Source organism: Poecilia formosa, unplaced genomic scaffold, assembly GCF_000485575.1.
Source record: "Poecilia formosa unplaced genomic scaffold, Poecilia_formosa-5.1.2 Scaffold21, whole genome shotgun sequence".
In the NCBI taxonomy this organism is placed as follows: Eukaryota; Metazoa; Chordata; class Actinopteri; order Cyprinodontiformes; family Poeciliidae; genus Poecilia; species Poecilia formosa.
The window spans coordinates 747,815-760,840 of NW_006799960.1; the positions used below are offsets into that span (position 1 = coordinate 747,815).

The 13,026-nt window shown below is 41.6% G+C and overlaps 1 protein-coding gene across 2 annotated transcripts in view; it reads right to left on the minus strand.

The window, feature by feature from the left end:
- ctnnal1 (catenin (cadherin-associated protein), alpha-like 1) overlaps nt 1-13,026 on the minus strand; it is a 54,417-nt gene that overhangs the window by 5,659 nt on the left and 35,732 nt on the right. The window contains exons 3-13 of one of the 2 annotated variants that reach the window (XM_007547578.2): nt 12,300-12,487; nt 10,794-10,913; nt 9,410-9,499; nt 9,040-9,210; nt 7,077-7,277; nt 4,254-4,340; nt 3,843-4,001; nt 3,172-3,264; nt 2,041-2,191; nt 269-306; nt 109-159 (exon numbers count right to left, since the gene is read on the minus strand). In XM_007547578.2, coding sequence (XP_007547640.1) covers nt 109-159; nt 269-306; nt 2,041-2,191; nt 3,172-3,264; nt 3,843-4,001; nt 4,254-4,340; nt 7,077-7,277; nt 9,040-9,210; nt 9,410-9,499; nt 10,794-10,913; nt 12,300-12,487 — 1,349 coding nt within the window. Of the gene's footprint in view, nt 1-108; nt 160-268; nt 307-2,040; nt 2,192-3,171; nt 3,265-3,842; nt 4,002-4,253; nt 4,344-7,076; nt 7,278-9,039; nt 9,211-9,409; nt 9,500-10,793; nt 10,914-12,299; nt 12,488-13,026 lie in introns of both variants that reach the window. The other variant, XM_007547577.2, reaches the window with a different exon arrangement.

Consider the following 13,026-nt stretch of genomic DNA (forward strand, 5'->3'; position numbering starts at 1 on the left):
TATATATATATATATATATTCATCTCCAAGAAAGTGAGGCAAACTCTGTTGGTGATGAATATGCCAGAAAACATGATGTGATTAAGTGTAGCGTGCAGTGAGTGCTACCTCTGCATCCAACTTGACAGCCTTGGCAGTCTTCAGATTGGCTGAGTGTTTCTGTGTGAAAAAGAAATTAAAAAAAAATAAAATACAGTGTTATTAATCAAAAGGCAACACACCATTGCATCAGTAAAGCATTTATAAAGATGAACACTGTGATACACACCCCAGGTCTTGGAAGAGACAAATAGGGCCTTTTGTCACCTAGAAGAAGACATTTATTGTGATTATCTTACATTCTAATCTTGACAAAAAGGTTGGGGTATATGATATGGATGCTGCTTTTACTTGCATCACATATCATTTTATCACTATCTACTTTTTATGCATTTGTATCTAGCTTCATAAAATTTATTGCCACATTTGTAATAAAAGACATGGAAAAAAAACAAACAAAAAAAAACATTATGGTGCCCATAAAGCATTTTAAGACATCGTTCTGGCTTGACGAACACGATCCTTGACCCATCAGAAGGAGGGTTCAAATCATGTAATGTGGATCATGTCAAACTCTCCACAGCATTCCAGCATTAAAACAGCCGAGCATTAAAAGGAGTTTCCTTCTTTGTATGGTTAAAAAAAAAAATATCAATGCTGTAAAGTGTGGTGAAAATATTTTTGCCCCTTTTCAGAGTCTCGTGTCTGGCTGATTTTGTATCTAAATATTTTTCAGACAATGAACATACTTCATATATATATTACAGTTTTCAAATTATTCATTTACATTATTAAGAAAAAAACAAACAAACTAACTTTAACAAAGCAACACATCCCACCAGGATCTGAAGATATTCAGGAACAAGTGAAAAACGAAAATCATCAACATTTATCAGACTGGAAAGAGTTACAAAACTGTTTCCAACAAATTGGGACTCGAATGAACTACATTTAGAGCCATTATCCCTAAATGGAGAAAACGTGGAGAAGCTCTTCAAAAACACACGGCTGACTCATCCACGAGGTCTCAAAAGAACCCCGAAGAACATCTGAAGCACTGCAGGTCTCAATTACCCCAATTAAGGTCTGTGTTCATGATTAAACAAAAAGAAAGAGACTGGGTAAAAATCAGAGATCCAAAAAAAAAAAAAAAAAAAGGTCTTGATTAGTACTGCCGGGAAAATATTCTGTGGATTAATAAGACAAAGGTTTAACATTCTGAAAGGTGTCCCTCCGTTACAACATAAAACTAACACAGAGTTGGGTTGGCTTTGCTCTTTGAGGATCTGACCGACATGATGCAACTGATGAAAAATCCTTAGCTATCGGAATATGACCTTTATTCGAAGATGAAAAAAAAAAAGTTTCATTGTGACAATGTGGAAATACTTTTTTCAACATTTAACTTTTTCTTGATGAAGACAAAACTTTTGATTTTAGGAATCTGCCCATGATATGCGAGAGCTTCAGCTTCAGAACAATAAGCAAAGACACGCAGAGCAGAGAAGAAACAAATGCATAGAAGTTCAAGGGCAGTGACGATAACTCTTGCTTAAAATACTCCCCACGTCATGTGATGATTCATTTTGAAAATGATAAATAAATAAAAAAAACATGTCCTCACTGCTTGCAATGTCTCAACTTTCATTAATATTTCTGAAAGATTTCAAGGACAAAATGATTCATCTGAGCTTCAACAGAGAATGTTATTTCCAGCCGAGAGACAATCAAGCTGCAAGACCATCAGCTGTAGTCTGAAAATGTATTCGCTGGGGCAAGAGCAAAAAGTAGCGGCCTTTTTAAACAATGTTTAATTGTATTTGAAAAGGCTAAAACATTAAAAGATGGATTAGCACATCGATACAAAAGGAAAACGTTGCTAACTTCATTGTCTGCAGATTCTGCAGATTCAAATACACGCTGCTGGATTCTGAAAGCAAAACAGCAACCTGCACAATTGCCCGTGTTTTTACAACGACCGTCAATCAAACGTGAGCACACCTCGTCTTCCCTCGAAGACGTCGTTGATCTCTTTGAGCAGCAGAGCCATGTCACAGAGCTGGGAGTCCCAGGCCTCGCAGAACACCTCCAGGTTCTCCTTAGCAATCTTACTGGACGGATGAAGGGCCAACGTCTGGGCAGCGGAGATGATCTAAGAGAGTGAAGAAATGCCATGATGTAACTTTTGCTGTTACGGTGATCAGCTGAAATGCACAAGGAAGCCTTTTAGTGATCGGAGCCAACTTATTTTCGTCTTGAACGCAGAAATAAAATCTCTTTCCTGAATTGTGAACACGCCACGGCAAGCGCCTCTGAAAACTCTCTTCGTTGTGGAAGTTGTTACTGATTGAGGAAGACTCAGAGCTAGCTATTTTCGGTATTTGAAACATTTTTTTTTTTAAATTAAGTGAGAGGAAGTGCATAAATTGTAAGTTAAGCTTGGCTCCCCTCCCTTAGTTCATGTATAAAAACAAAAAGTATATATAAAAAAAAAATTAAAATTCTTAGGTTTTTGATTAATAATGTTACAATTTCACCTTATCTCATTCTCAAGAGCCCATATTGTGTATCGCTACGTCTCCTGAGCTGCATGCTTTGTTATACCCCTCACCTACACGCATCCAACACATCCGCCGCCTACCGTGTTGTACTTAATTGCCAATTACCCTGTGGGCCACCCCTGCATTAGCCTAAGCGGACACAGACGGATATCACCAGCCCTGGCCTGTATACCACGGCATTATCGATTGGGTGACCCTTGAACTTAGGAGCTGAGTCATTACTGCAGCGTCGTGTGGAGCCTGACATTAGCACCGTGGGACAGGAACAGTCCACACTGCTGGATAATTACTGCCACAAATGGTTTTCAAGAGCAAATATAATTAGATATGTGATAGGCGAACAGCATGTTCTGACCGGATGTGAGGCACAGAGAGGAGAAGGGAAACATGTCTGCGTCTTTTCCTCACCAAAACAATAAGTGATCATTTGAGTTAATCCCATAAAGCAAAGTGTTAAATGTACAATGGATTGTTTAAACAGAGACGAAACAAGCTTCTTTCTACAGTCGCAGCCACATCGCACCGAGATATAACACAACATCATAACGCACGGGGAGGTTTGTTACCCTACCTGTGGACCAATGACATGAAAGGTCTCCTCTGCGTGTATACAGGTAATCTCTAACGGCTCTGTCCCCGACACATGGCACAACAGTCTGCATGTCTGGAAACAAACAAGAGATTTAATCTCTTTTATTCGTCATAATAAATAGTTTATTAGTGAGGCAATGTAAGTACACCCTATTTTGTGTTCTGAGGCTTTAATAATTAGGGCATAATGAATATTATTATTATGCCCTAATTATTAAAGTTTCAGAACAAGTGTAATGTAATCTGGACATATGAGGGAAAAATAATTACCCCCACACCCCAAAAAAAGAGCTAGTTGAGCCACTTGGCTACTGTGTCCTATGCTACACCATGACACTGCAAAAAATAGTATTCATTTATTTATTTTTTAAGTTTAAATGAATGAAGTGGGTTTTGGTTGCAATCTAGATACACAGGAACAAGGAGGAAATGGCTCTTTAGATTGTAAGAATTGCTGACTGGTGAAACAGGGAGATGTGGATTACCAATTACATTTAATGTAACGTTTTAATGCATTTTTACAATATGGAGAATATACAGAAATTTGCTCTACACCAATGAGTCATTAAAACAATGAGTCAGACAAATACAATCCTAACTGCAACTTTCCGCGGAAACAAGAGTTTCCCCTTTGCTGCTGACCCCACCCACCTCCACCAGCTGCTCCTTCTGCTCGGTGAGCGTCCGCGAATACTCCGCCACGGCCTCCAGGTTCCCTTCGGCGCCGGCGGCTTTGAGGGCCCTCAGAGGCAGATGCTCGCCGTGAGCTTTCAGCAAGTCGGAGGCGCGGCCCACCGCCACCTTATGGAGCTGGGCGGCGGGGAATCGAGAGGACAAACAGCGGCGTGTGAGAGAAAACGAGAGAGAAACGAACTCGCCTTGCTTCTGGTTTTAAAGAAAGCCGAGACGGAGAGACGGTGCAGAAGTGACAGGGAGATGACAGGAGTGGAAGAGGTGAAGCGTGGAAATATTAGAAAGAGAGGAGCCGAGCTACAGGCGCTGAGCAGCTCACGTCTCTGTGTCTGCGAGGGTCTTTAGCTTCAGAGGCAGACTGCCGCTCACCTCTCGTCTCAGGTCACCGATGCTCTGGCACGTCTTCAGGATGGCCACCTCCAGCTCCTCTGTGGCCTCTTTGGCATGGACAGACTGCTGCTGTGACGACGGGACACAGAGGAGGATAAACATGCGACACAAATACAAACACCTAGATGTTGATCTCATAGTTCAAAACAAAACAAAATAAAAAATAAAAATTAAATAGCGAACATATGTGAAACACAAAAGGCCCGAAGCACTTCAGTTTGTAATTCCGTCCGACGAGTTAACTGAAGCCGAATTACGTAATCTACAAATACCACGCAATTTTCTAAATTTTAGAGAGGCCGTTGAAATAAAAACCGAAGCTAAAGCCATCATTCACAGTCTTAAACCTGGGCAGTATGATAACATGCAAATATTATCCTTTTATCGTATAAGCACTGCAGCAGCCCAGCCTTTTCAAGTCTCCGCACGACCTTCAATTGGGGGGGATTAGATGAGGCTCTACAGTACAATTATGCAGCTGCGGGCTCTCTGTGCACACTGCTAGAAGTTTACAGAGAGGAAAAAAGCTGTGGCATGAAGGCTCATCGCATTTCGCAAGTCTGTCGCTTTTTGAGACCAAGGAGACTTCTGGTGACTGCAACAGAAAACTACGTTCTGTTTCTGTGTTGGCTGACTGAGCTTTGGTAAGAAAAAAAAAAAATATATATATATATACATACACATATTATTATTCAGGTGGGTTACTGTGCGAGGTGGCTAATGAAGAGTGCGTGAAAGGATGCTGTGCTTCCGTCGATATCAGTCTGCAAGCCGAACGCACCGACAGCTTCCGCAGGAAAATGACGTGTGAAAAAAATGTAAATAAAGCATCCTGCACATTTTTAGTTTTCATTCACAAAACCATTAAATGAGAAGTAGTGGGATACTCAGCGAGGATGGTAAAAAGCCTAGGTTCAGTTCAAAACCCTAATCTAAGAGTCTAGAGGCCAAGAAGGTGTAAAATTGTCTTATTTTGATTTTTGAGTGGACATGCACTTATCAGTCGGTTCCGTCAACGATCTAAACTCCTAAGCAATCAATTGCAGAACAAAAACTATTCAACTTGTAAAAAGGACTTAATCTGGAAAAATAAAAAAAAATTTTTTTATAAATTGCCCAAAATATATTCCAATAAAAACTTTGAACCTATAATAGGAAAACGATTCAGCTAAACTTTACCAGACCTTTAAAGACTGTAGAAAGCCTGTCTTATTTAGGGTGTGTGAAAAAGAATGTTAATAAGAACAGCTTTTTCTTCCACTCCTAAAGCGACGCAAGTTGTTTACCAGAAACACTCTGCATCCTCCGCTTGAAAGCTAATAGAAAACTCATTATGGTTCAACAGGCGCATCGACTCTGTTGCTTATTACTGCTGTGAAATGTCGACAAAACGGAAAGAGCCCTTGTTGTGCATAGATACATGCGAGTTATCTGCAGCAACACCGTATACCTCGACGTCACCATCGGTCTGTTGGCAGATGATGAAAAAATGTCACCAGGTTCCAAAAGAGATTGGTTGGGACTGAGTTCATATTACTCAATTGGCGTCCAGTGAGTTTGAAAGAAAGTGATGCTGAATGAATTTTTCATTGCAAAGTTGGAACTGAAAGATGGAGAACAAACTAAACTTGAATTTGAATACACAGATTTAGTGGGAAAAGAAACTACACTGTTCTGTCTTCCCACTATGCCCAATTTGTTTTGTTTTTTTATTCATTTGTGCTGTAACAGGGATAGATAAGCAAACATTATATGTTGTGACCAAACAGAACAAAACGTCCCATTTCAAAGTTGCCGATAAGCATCGTTATTATTCAAGAAAAAAATATTCTGTACATCGAAGAGACAAAAAAAACAAAAAAAAAAAAACGAATCTTTGTGAAAGAGCTACGTGTCCTATAAGAAATGGCATAAACCAACATACACACACAAAAAAGAGCATTATACTGACAATCAAATATGGTGGCAGTGGTTAAGGCACAACTTTAAACAGCCAATTCGTACTCAAAAACCAAGGCTGCTGAATTACAGTAATTTAGCAAGAAACAGTGGGACAAAATTCCTCCAAATTGACTCGCAAAAGACTCCCAGGTGTAGTGGGTGCTTGATGAAGAGCAATTACTTTTCCACAAAGAGCCAGGTTGGTTTTGGGTAACTTTGTTTCCTTAAATTCAATTATCATTTGAAAGCTGCCTTAGCATTTTCTCTGGTTATTTTTGACACACAAAGTCATCTATTTACCAAACAGAAAAAAAAAACAAATGTGCAGGGGGCAAATGTTTTCATGGCAAAGACTAGATATGTACTGTGGTCCAGATTCTCACCTCTGTCCATTCTGTTTAAAAAAAACCAAACAAAAAAAAAACAAAACAGCCTTTTCGTCTGGTTCACAGGTCCTAGCATCTTTTGACTCACGGTTGTCCTTTCTTGTTGTTAGCAACAGAGAAAATAGGAAAACTGCAACAATTGTTTTAGTGCAACAGATACTTTATACATTTACAAGTTGTCCCCATATTTGTGGAGGGTAAAGTAAGTTTGATATCATGTTTCATTTTTTTTAAATAACCTCTTATGAAGAAATCTGACTGATTCTGTCCACCGACTGACGCATTTCGTTCCCATCAGTAGCAACAAGGCCCCGTTTTATCCGACTGAACGCATTTGTTGTGTGTTTTCAGTCGTCCAAATCATAATTACGCAAACGCGTTGCAGTCGAGGAACTCTGCGTTTTCCCCTCACTCGGTTTCGTGCTGCTTTCCAAACACCTCTGCAGGTACGAACGAGAAGCCTGCGCCAACGTACCGCCTCGATCCAGGCGTGCACCAGCTGCTGGGTCTCCTGGCGGGCCAGCTGGCACACGCCGAGGATGGCCTGCCGCTGCTCGTGACTGGTGTAGGGCGAATCGGTGAAGTCCTCGGTGCGCTCCACCAGCGTCTCCAGCTGACCGGCCACGAACTGCGGCGTCGAAGAGTGCAGGTTCTCTCTGAGGCACTCGACGCTGCACTGCAGAGCGGGGAGCAAGAGCAGGGTTGTTATTTCAATAACATGAATAAATAGGGCGCTTTTGTGTAAAAACAGACACTTTTTTTTTTTAAACTTATGTTAAAAAAAAATAATAAATCAACCTTTACACACTACTTCTTACTAAAAAAAAAACAACACAACTAAAGCTAATGCACTCCCTCACCCTGCTCTTTTCCATTTTTTTTATTTCTCTTTCTTCAACAAAGAGCTCATTTTAAGAGCGTCTGCTTACATGCTGAATGATGATCAGTTTACATAACTTTTACTAAAGTTAGCCATTAAAACGCTGTGAACCCTGAATTAAAAGCAACGGCAATCTCAAGGCCTGTCATTAAATACTTTCCCTCTTTGAGGAGCTCCCCTCAAAGTGCTTTCTCGCAGGTTTGCTTCTTTCATCTTCCAGCGGAGAGAGCGGATCAGCAAAGTGCATCGGAGGGCTTCTGTGGCGATTTACACGACCGCATTGACAGAATTACAAAGCGAGAACGTACGCGTTGCAGTTCTGATGGGTCGAGTGAGTCTCATCTGAAGCTTCGACAAACAACGAATGCAAGAGTACCGGTAGTTACTCTGCAACCGCAAGTCTGCCTCAACTTTCCCCCGGCCGAGTTTCCGACCACAAACTTCAACGTATTTTACTGGGATTTTATGTTAGAAAATGCTTCTACAAATTACAATCTGAAAACTGTGGCAAATATTTGTATTCAGTTTCCGTGAGGAAAAAACAAAAACAAAAAAAAACGCCTGTCACGGGAAATCTTTCGGGGCATGTCTCTACCGGTTTTGTGCATCTGGAGACTGAAACTTTTACCCGGTATCCTTCGTCAAACAGCTCAAGCTCACTCAGACTGGATGGAGAGAATCTGTGTGCATCAAATTTCCAAGTCTTGCAACAGAGTTGGGTTTCCATATGAACCGTGACAGGAACACTGCAGCAAAACAGAAATGCTTTGATCTAATCCACTCCCGTGTAGCTCTGGCGCCATGTTCGCTGTTGTTGTCCTGCTGAAAGGTGAATCTCCTGCCCACCTCTAACTGCCTTTCCTCCAGTGTTGCCGGGATGCTTCGGCAAGGGGTAAACGTTTTTCAAAAACATCTTTATTCTACGTTAATTTTCCAGGATGTCCCACCTGGGCTGTGCCTCTCTGCAGCTCCTCCAGCGTTACCATAGGCTAGCTAGGCTGCTTTCCTGATTGAACAGACATCCTAAGCTGACCAGTCTTGGTAGTTTCACGGTTTTAGCATTTCTTCTCTTTCCATATGATGGATTGAACAATGCTTTGTGGGATGCTGCTGTTGGAACCTCAGGATTCTGTTTTGCAACCAAACTGCGTTTTTCAAACTTCTCCACAGCTTTATTCCCTGACCAAACATGTGTTCCTTGGTCTTTGCGATGCTTCGATCATCGATATTCTCTATCAAAAATCTGAGATCTCTAGAGAATAGCTGTGTCGATATTTATATCGACGCAATCAGCTGCACCAGGGACAGCGTAAGAAAAAACGTGGTAGGAATCAAGTGTGTGCCACACTTTTAAGATCTTTATTTGCAAAGAATCTCGAAAACCTTGTTTTGCCCCACTTCTCTCATTGCAAAGTGTGGAAAATGTCAGTGTATATACATACGAACGCATTTGCGAATCACTGTTTAATTCAAAAGTCAGGATAGTGTCTTTTCCAACCAATCAGATATCGGCCGAGCGACGTGAGGCTCGTTTCTTTGCAACAAAATGTTATTCTACCTTGAAGTCTTTGATGCTGTTGTAGATACTAGTAGGGAGGACCTTGTTCTCCCCACAGCTCCGCGCCTCGGTCACTATCTCGATGACCTGCTCCAGGGCACAGCGCATTCGGTGGAACACGGCGTCTTTGTTGATCCTCGCCGACTCGCAGTCCGGGTGCCTGAGGCAAGTCTGCGGAGGGGGTTGGATGTGAAATGTCAACCCCATGTACCCTCTTCGTCTCTCTCTCTTTTTTATTTCTCTTTTACTTAATGTGTCTCAACTCAATTACCGCACAGACCCAAGCATGTCGGAAACCTTGAAACTGAAGGGAGGTTTTAATTTTGAAGCTGGACTTGATCAATAACGAATGACCCGGGGTCAGCGTTACCTTGGAGGCCGTGAGGAGCATCATGGTGCATTTCTCCAGCACTGCCCGGGCTGCTGCCATTCGCGCCTTCTTCTTCTCGTCTTTCAAGTCCTACAGCACAAATACACACACACACACACACACACACAATGAAAACGGATGCCTTTACTTTAGTAAACACTTCTTACAACTCTCAGGGTGTCCAAGGGATATGAGGCATAAAAAGGATCCTGCTCGGTCACCCACATCTAATCAGGATTTTTCTGCAGGTTACACATGTGCAGCTTTGTGGGTTATCTTTCTCCTTTCTTTCTTTTTTAAGCGACATTACCAGAATATAAAAAAGAAACCCTGCTTGTGTCACCCTACATGGATTCTACATGGGAGATGCGCAGACTGAATTCTACAGACACGGGATTTGAAAACGCCAGCTGAATCAACTCCTCTGCAGGCACTTTGCCACAGATTACAAAGACGATGTGATTATCCGTCATTATTTTTGCCTCTCTGCTCATCTGCTTTCAATAGCTGAAGATGTTTTTTTTTCTTAAAAAAAAAGAAAGAAAAAGACACGTGCCTTTCCATGCGTGAACATGGGGAGTGAATGAGAGGGTGTAAATACGACAACAAAAAAAAGTGGCAAATGAGAAGAGGAAGCGTTGGGAGCGACGTGACGTGCGTTTCAAAAACCTGAGCCCCCGATGAAATTCAGACAGATGGATGGCGGATCCTCCCTCCCTGTCTGAATAACGCAGCCGCCGCATTTCACGACGACTTCCGCAGGCAAAGCGCTTTAGCTGCAGAGGCTGAACGTATGCATCAAAGTGGGATTAGCAGTCCTCTGACAGCACAAAAGTTTAGAACCCCCCCCTTCAAGTCGGAGGGTGTTTTTCGAAGCACTGAGTGCAATGTTTTGTTTTGCAAATGTGCTGCAATGTGGCTGATGGAATGCGCCACGAGAAAGCACAGGTCAGCTCCTTTCGAGACTGAATCGTGATGTAAATATTCTTTGAGGAGCGTGAGTCACAGCTGACCTGTGAGTTGCTTCTAAAGACTGGCGATGCAAAATAAATATGGATAAGTAAAGAAACTTTGCAGAAAGAAGCCAGTCTCATTCAATTGTTCAGATATTTTTAAAATATGTAAATATTTCATGGTTGGATTATTGACTTTTTTTTTTTTCTTTCCCCCAGAGTGTGCTGCACTTCACTATGCAGACACTGCAGTTTTCAAAGTCCAGTGTTATCTCATACGATATAAATTTATGAAAAGCCCAGTTTGGCGCGTGGCATTCACAATGAGGAGGAAACTAAAGGGTTTTTCAGACTTTACTTAAAATACTTGATAGGGTTTTCTTGATTAAAAGACCATGAATGTAATGTTAATAATTGCATTGCTCACTCACATTCTGTCTGTCTCCCGTGAGGTGAGCGAACTCCACCATCTCGTTGCCAAACTGGCTGAAAATCTGTACAAACTCCTGGAAGGTGCTGACTCTTTCCAGTTTGTCAAGTGTTACAAGAACCTGAAAGAAGCAAAAATGATCAGAGAGGTGAGATGATTAGTCGGTATGCGTCTCGGTATGCGTATTTATTAGCAGAGGCGGTTTCAAAACGGTGGAGGACAGATTATCCAATGCTCGCATAGTAACAAATGATCAAGATTAAAATGTGGACCGTGGATGTGCTTTGCGAAAGTGTAAACAGCTGTGGAAACATATTTCACGTTTTGTCCCATCGCAACCACAAAATTCTGCTTTTAACTAGAAATTTGTGTAACAGATCAACACGAGGTGGCTCCTAATGGTAAATTAGAAAGAAAAGGATCACAAAAAAACCAAACACAGGATTAAGTACTAAGCACACCTTTACAGCTGCGTAACACAGCATCACGACTATAAATGAGCCATCAATTTAATTCAGGCATGTTTGAAAGGTTTTGCATCCAAAGTTTCAGGACACTCTCAATGCATATTCATGTGTTGAAATGAAAAACGTGAAAATACAATTTAGAATCTGTGGCCAGCCTCTCAAAACATTTACGTCTACTGACACCGTCCACCCAATCTCAGTGAGCTTTGAATTGAACAAATTCACCGCTGCTTGGCAAAAATATTCAAAATCTGACATCATTTTCTCTCCACTTTAGAATCATGTACAACTTTGCGTTGCGTTGTCACATGCATCCTGAGAAAAAAATACATTGAAGTTAGCGGCGGAAACCTGAAAATGGAAAAAAGTCCCGACAAGATTATCTTGCAAGGATCTGTATTATATTTATATTTTTCATTTTAATTGCATGTCTTCCCCTTCTCTCTCCTCCATACTTCCTGTCCATTTACTGTTAAATAAAGGCCACTACACACTAAAAAAAAATCAAGTTAAACAGCCTAAAACCTCTACTTTGGAAAAACAACAGTCTAGTAAGTTAGTCGTTGAAGATTTGCAAGCCGGCAGGAACAACACAGCGGCAGCGGCAGCAACAGCTTTTATCTGTGCTGCATAAAGAGGAGGAAGAGATCTAATTGTGTTTGCCAGTAATGGAGAACAGAGGGCCGTCGACTGTCTGTCCGAACAAAGCAAACCGGTCGTGATTAGGCCCCCGTTTCCATTCTTGGCCCAGTCTGAAGCGGCATCCACATCACACCGTCTGGCTAAGAGCACAGCCAGATATGAGAGAGAGAGAGAGAGACAGACAGAGAAAGAGAGAGACAGTCCCTGGCCGGGTGTTTTCATGTGGTCACTAAAAGTGCTGCTTCCCTTCAATTACATCCAGGGTATTCTTTCAAAGGGGGGGCCACTGCTTACTCATCAGGAAGATAAAGGACTCAGGAGTGTTTTCCTTGTGCGTGTGACTGAGTGGTTTGCAGATGTTGTTCAAGGCAGGCGCGTCTCATTTCGGCCAGCTTTACCTTATTGCGTGACGTGATTATCTGTTTGATGACGATGCGATCGGCAAGGACGAGGACTTTAGTGACCGACGAGAGGAGCAGGCGGGCGGCCTTTACCATCCCAGTCCTGTCACTGAACACCGTGACACGCCCGTCTGTCTGAGGCTGCATGGCTGACCCCACGTCTGTCAGCTGGGCGATGGCATCGCCTAAGAAACAATGACAGAGGTCGAACCAGGTTCACTGACAAGAACAGAAATGTATTTGTTCCTCCTCAGAGGTGTGAATTTTCAACTTATAATACGTAACTTTGTAATTAGTTTGTCGTGTTGTTGAACAAGTATTGTAATGTTTTAAATGCATACATTTTCAGGTGAATCTTGGTAAATAGACTATCTGAGAACCAGGCCTCCACAACCTAGTCTCTGGGATATTGATTTAAAAAAAAAAGGCAAAATTCAGTTGTATCTGAAAAGAGACAGTCACCTCATGTTTGTAGCTATCCTTGTTGTTTGCACACTTTTTTCCACCACACATTTTCTGTCCACTCAACTTCCCATTATTTTGCTTTTAGTGGGGTGCTTTATACGTAGGCCAGTTTATTAATTATATATTTTAATTCTTTGAGAAACTGAACTTTGGGTTTTCATTGCCTGTAACCCGTTACCATCAACATTACAGAAATATTATAGAAACGCATCCCTCTCTGTGGTGAATTAATACAATATAACTTTCACTTTTTGAGTCA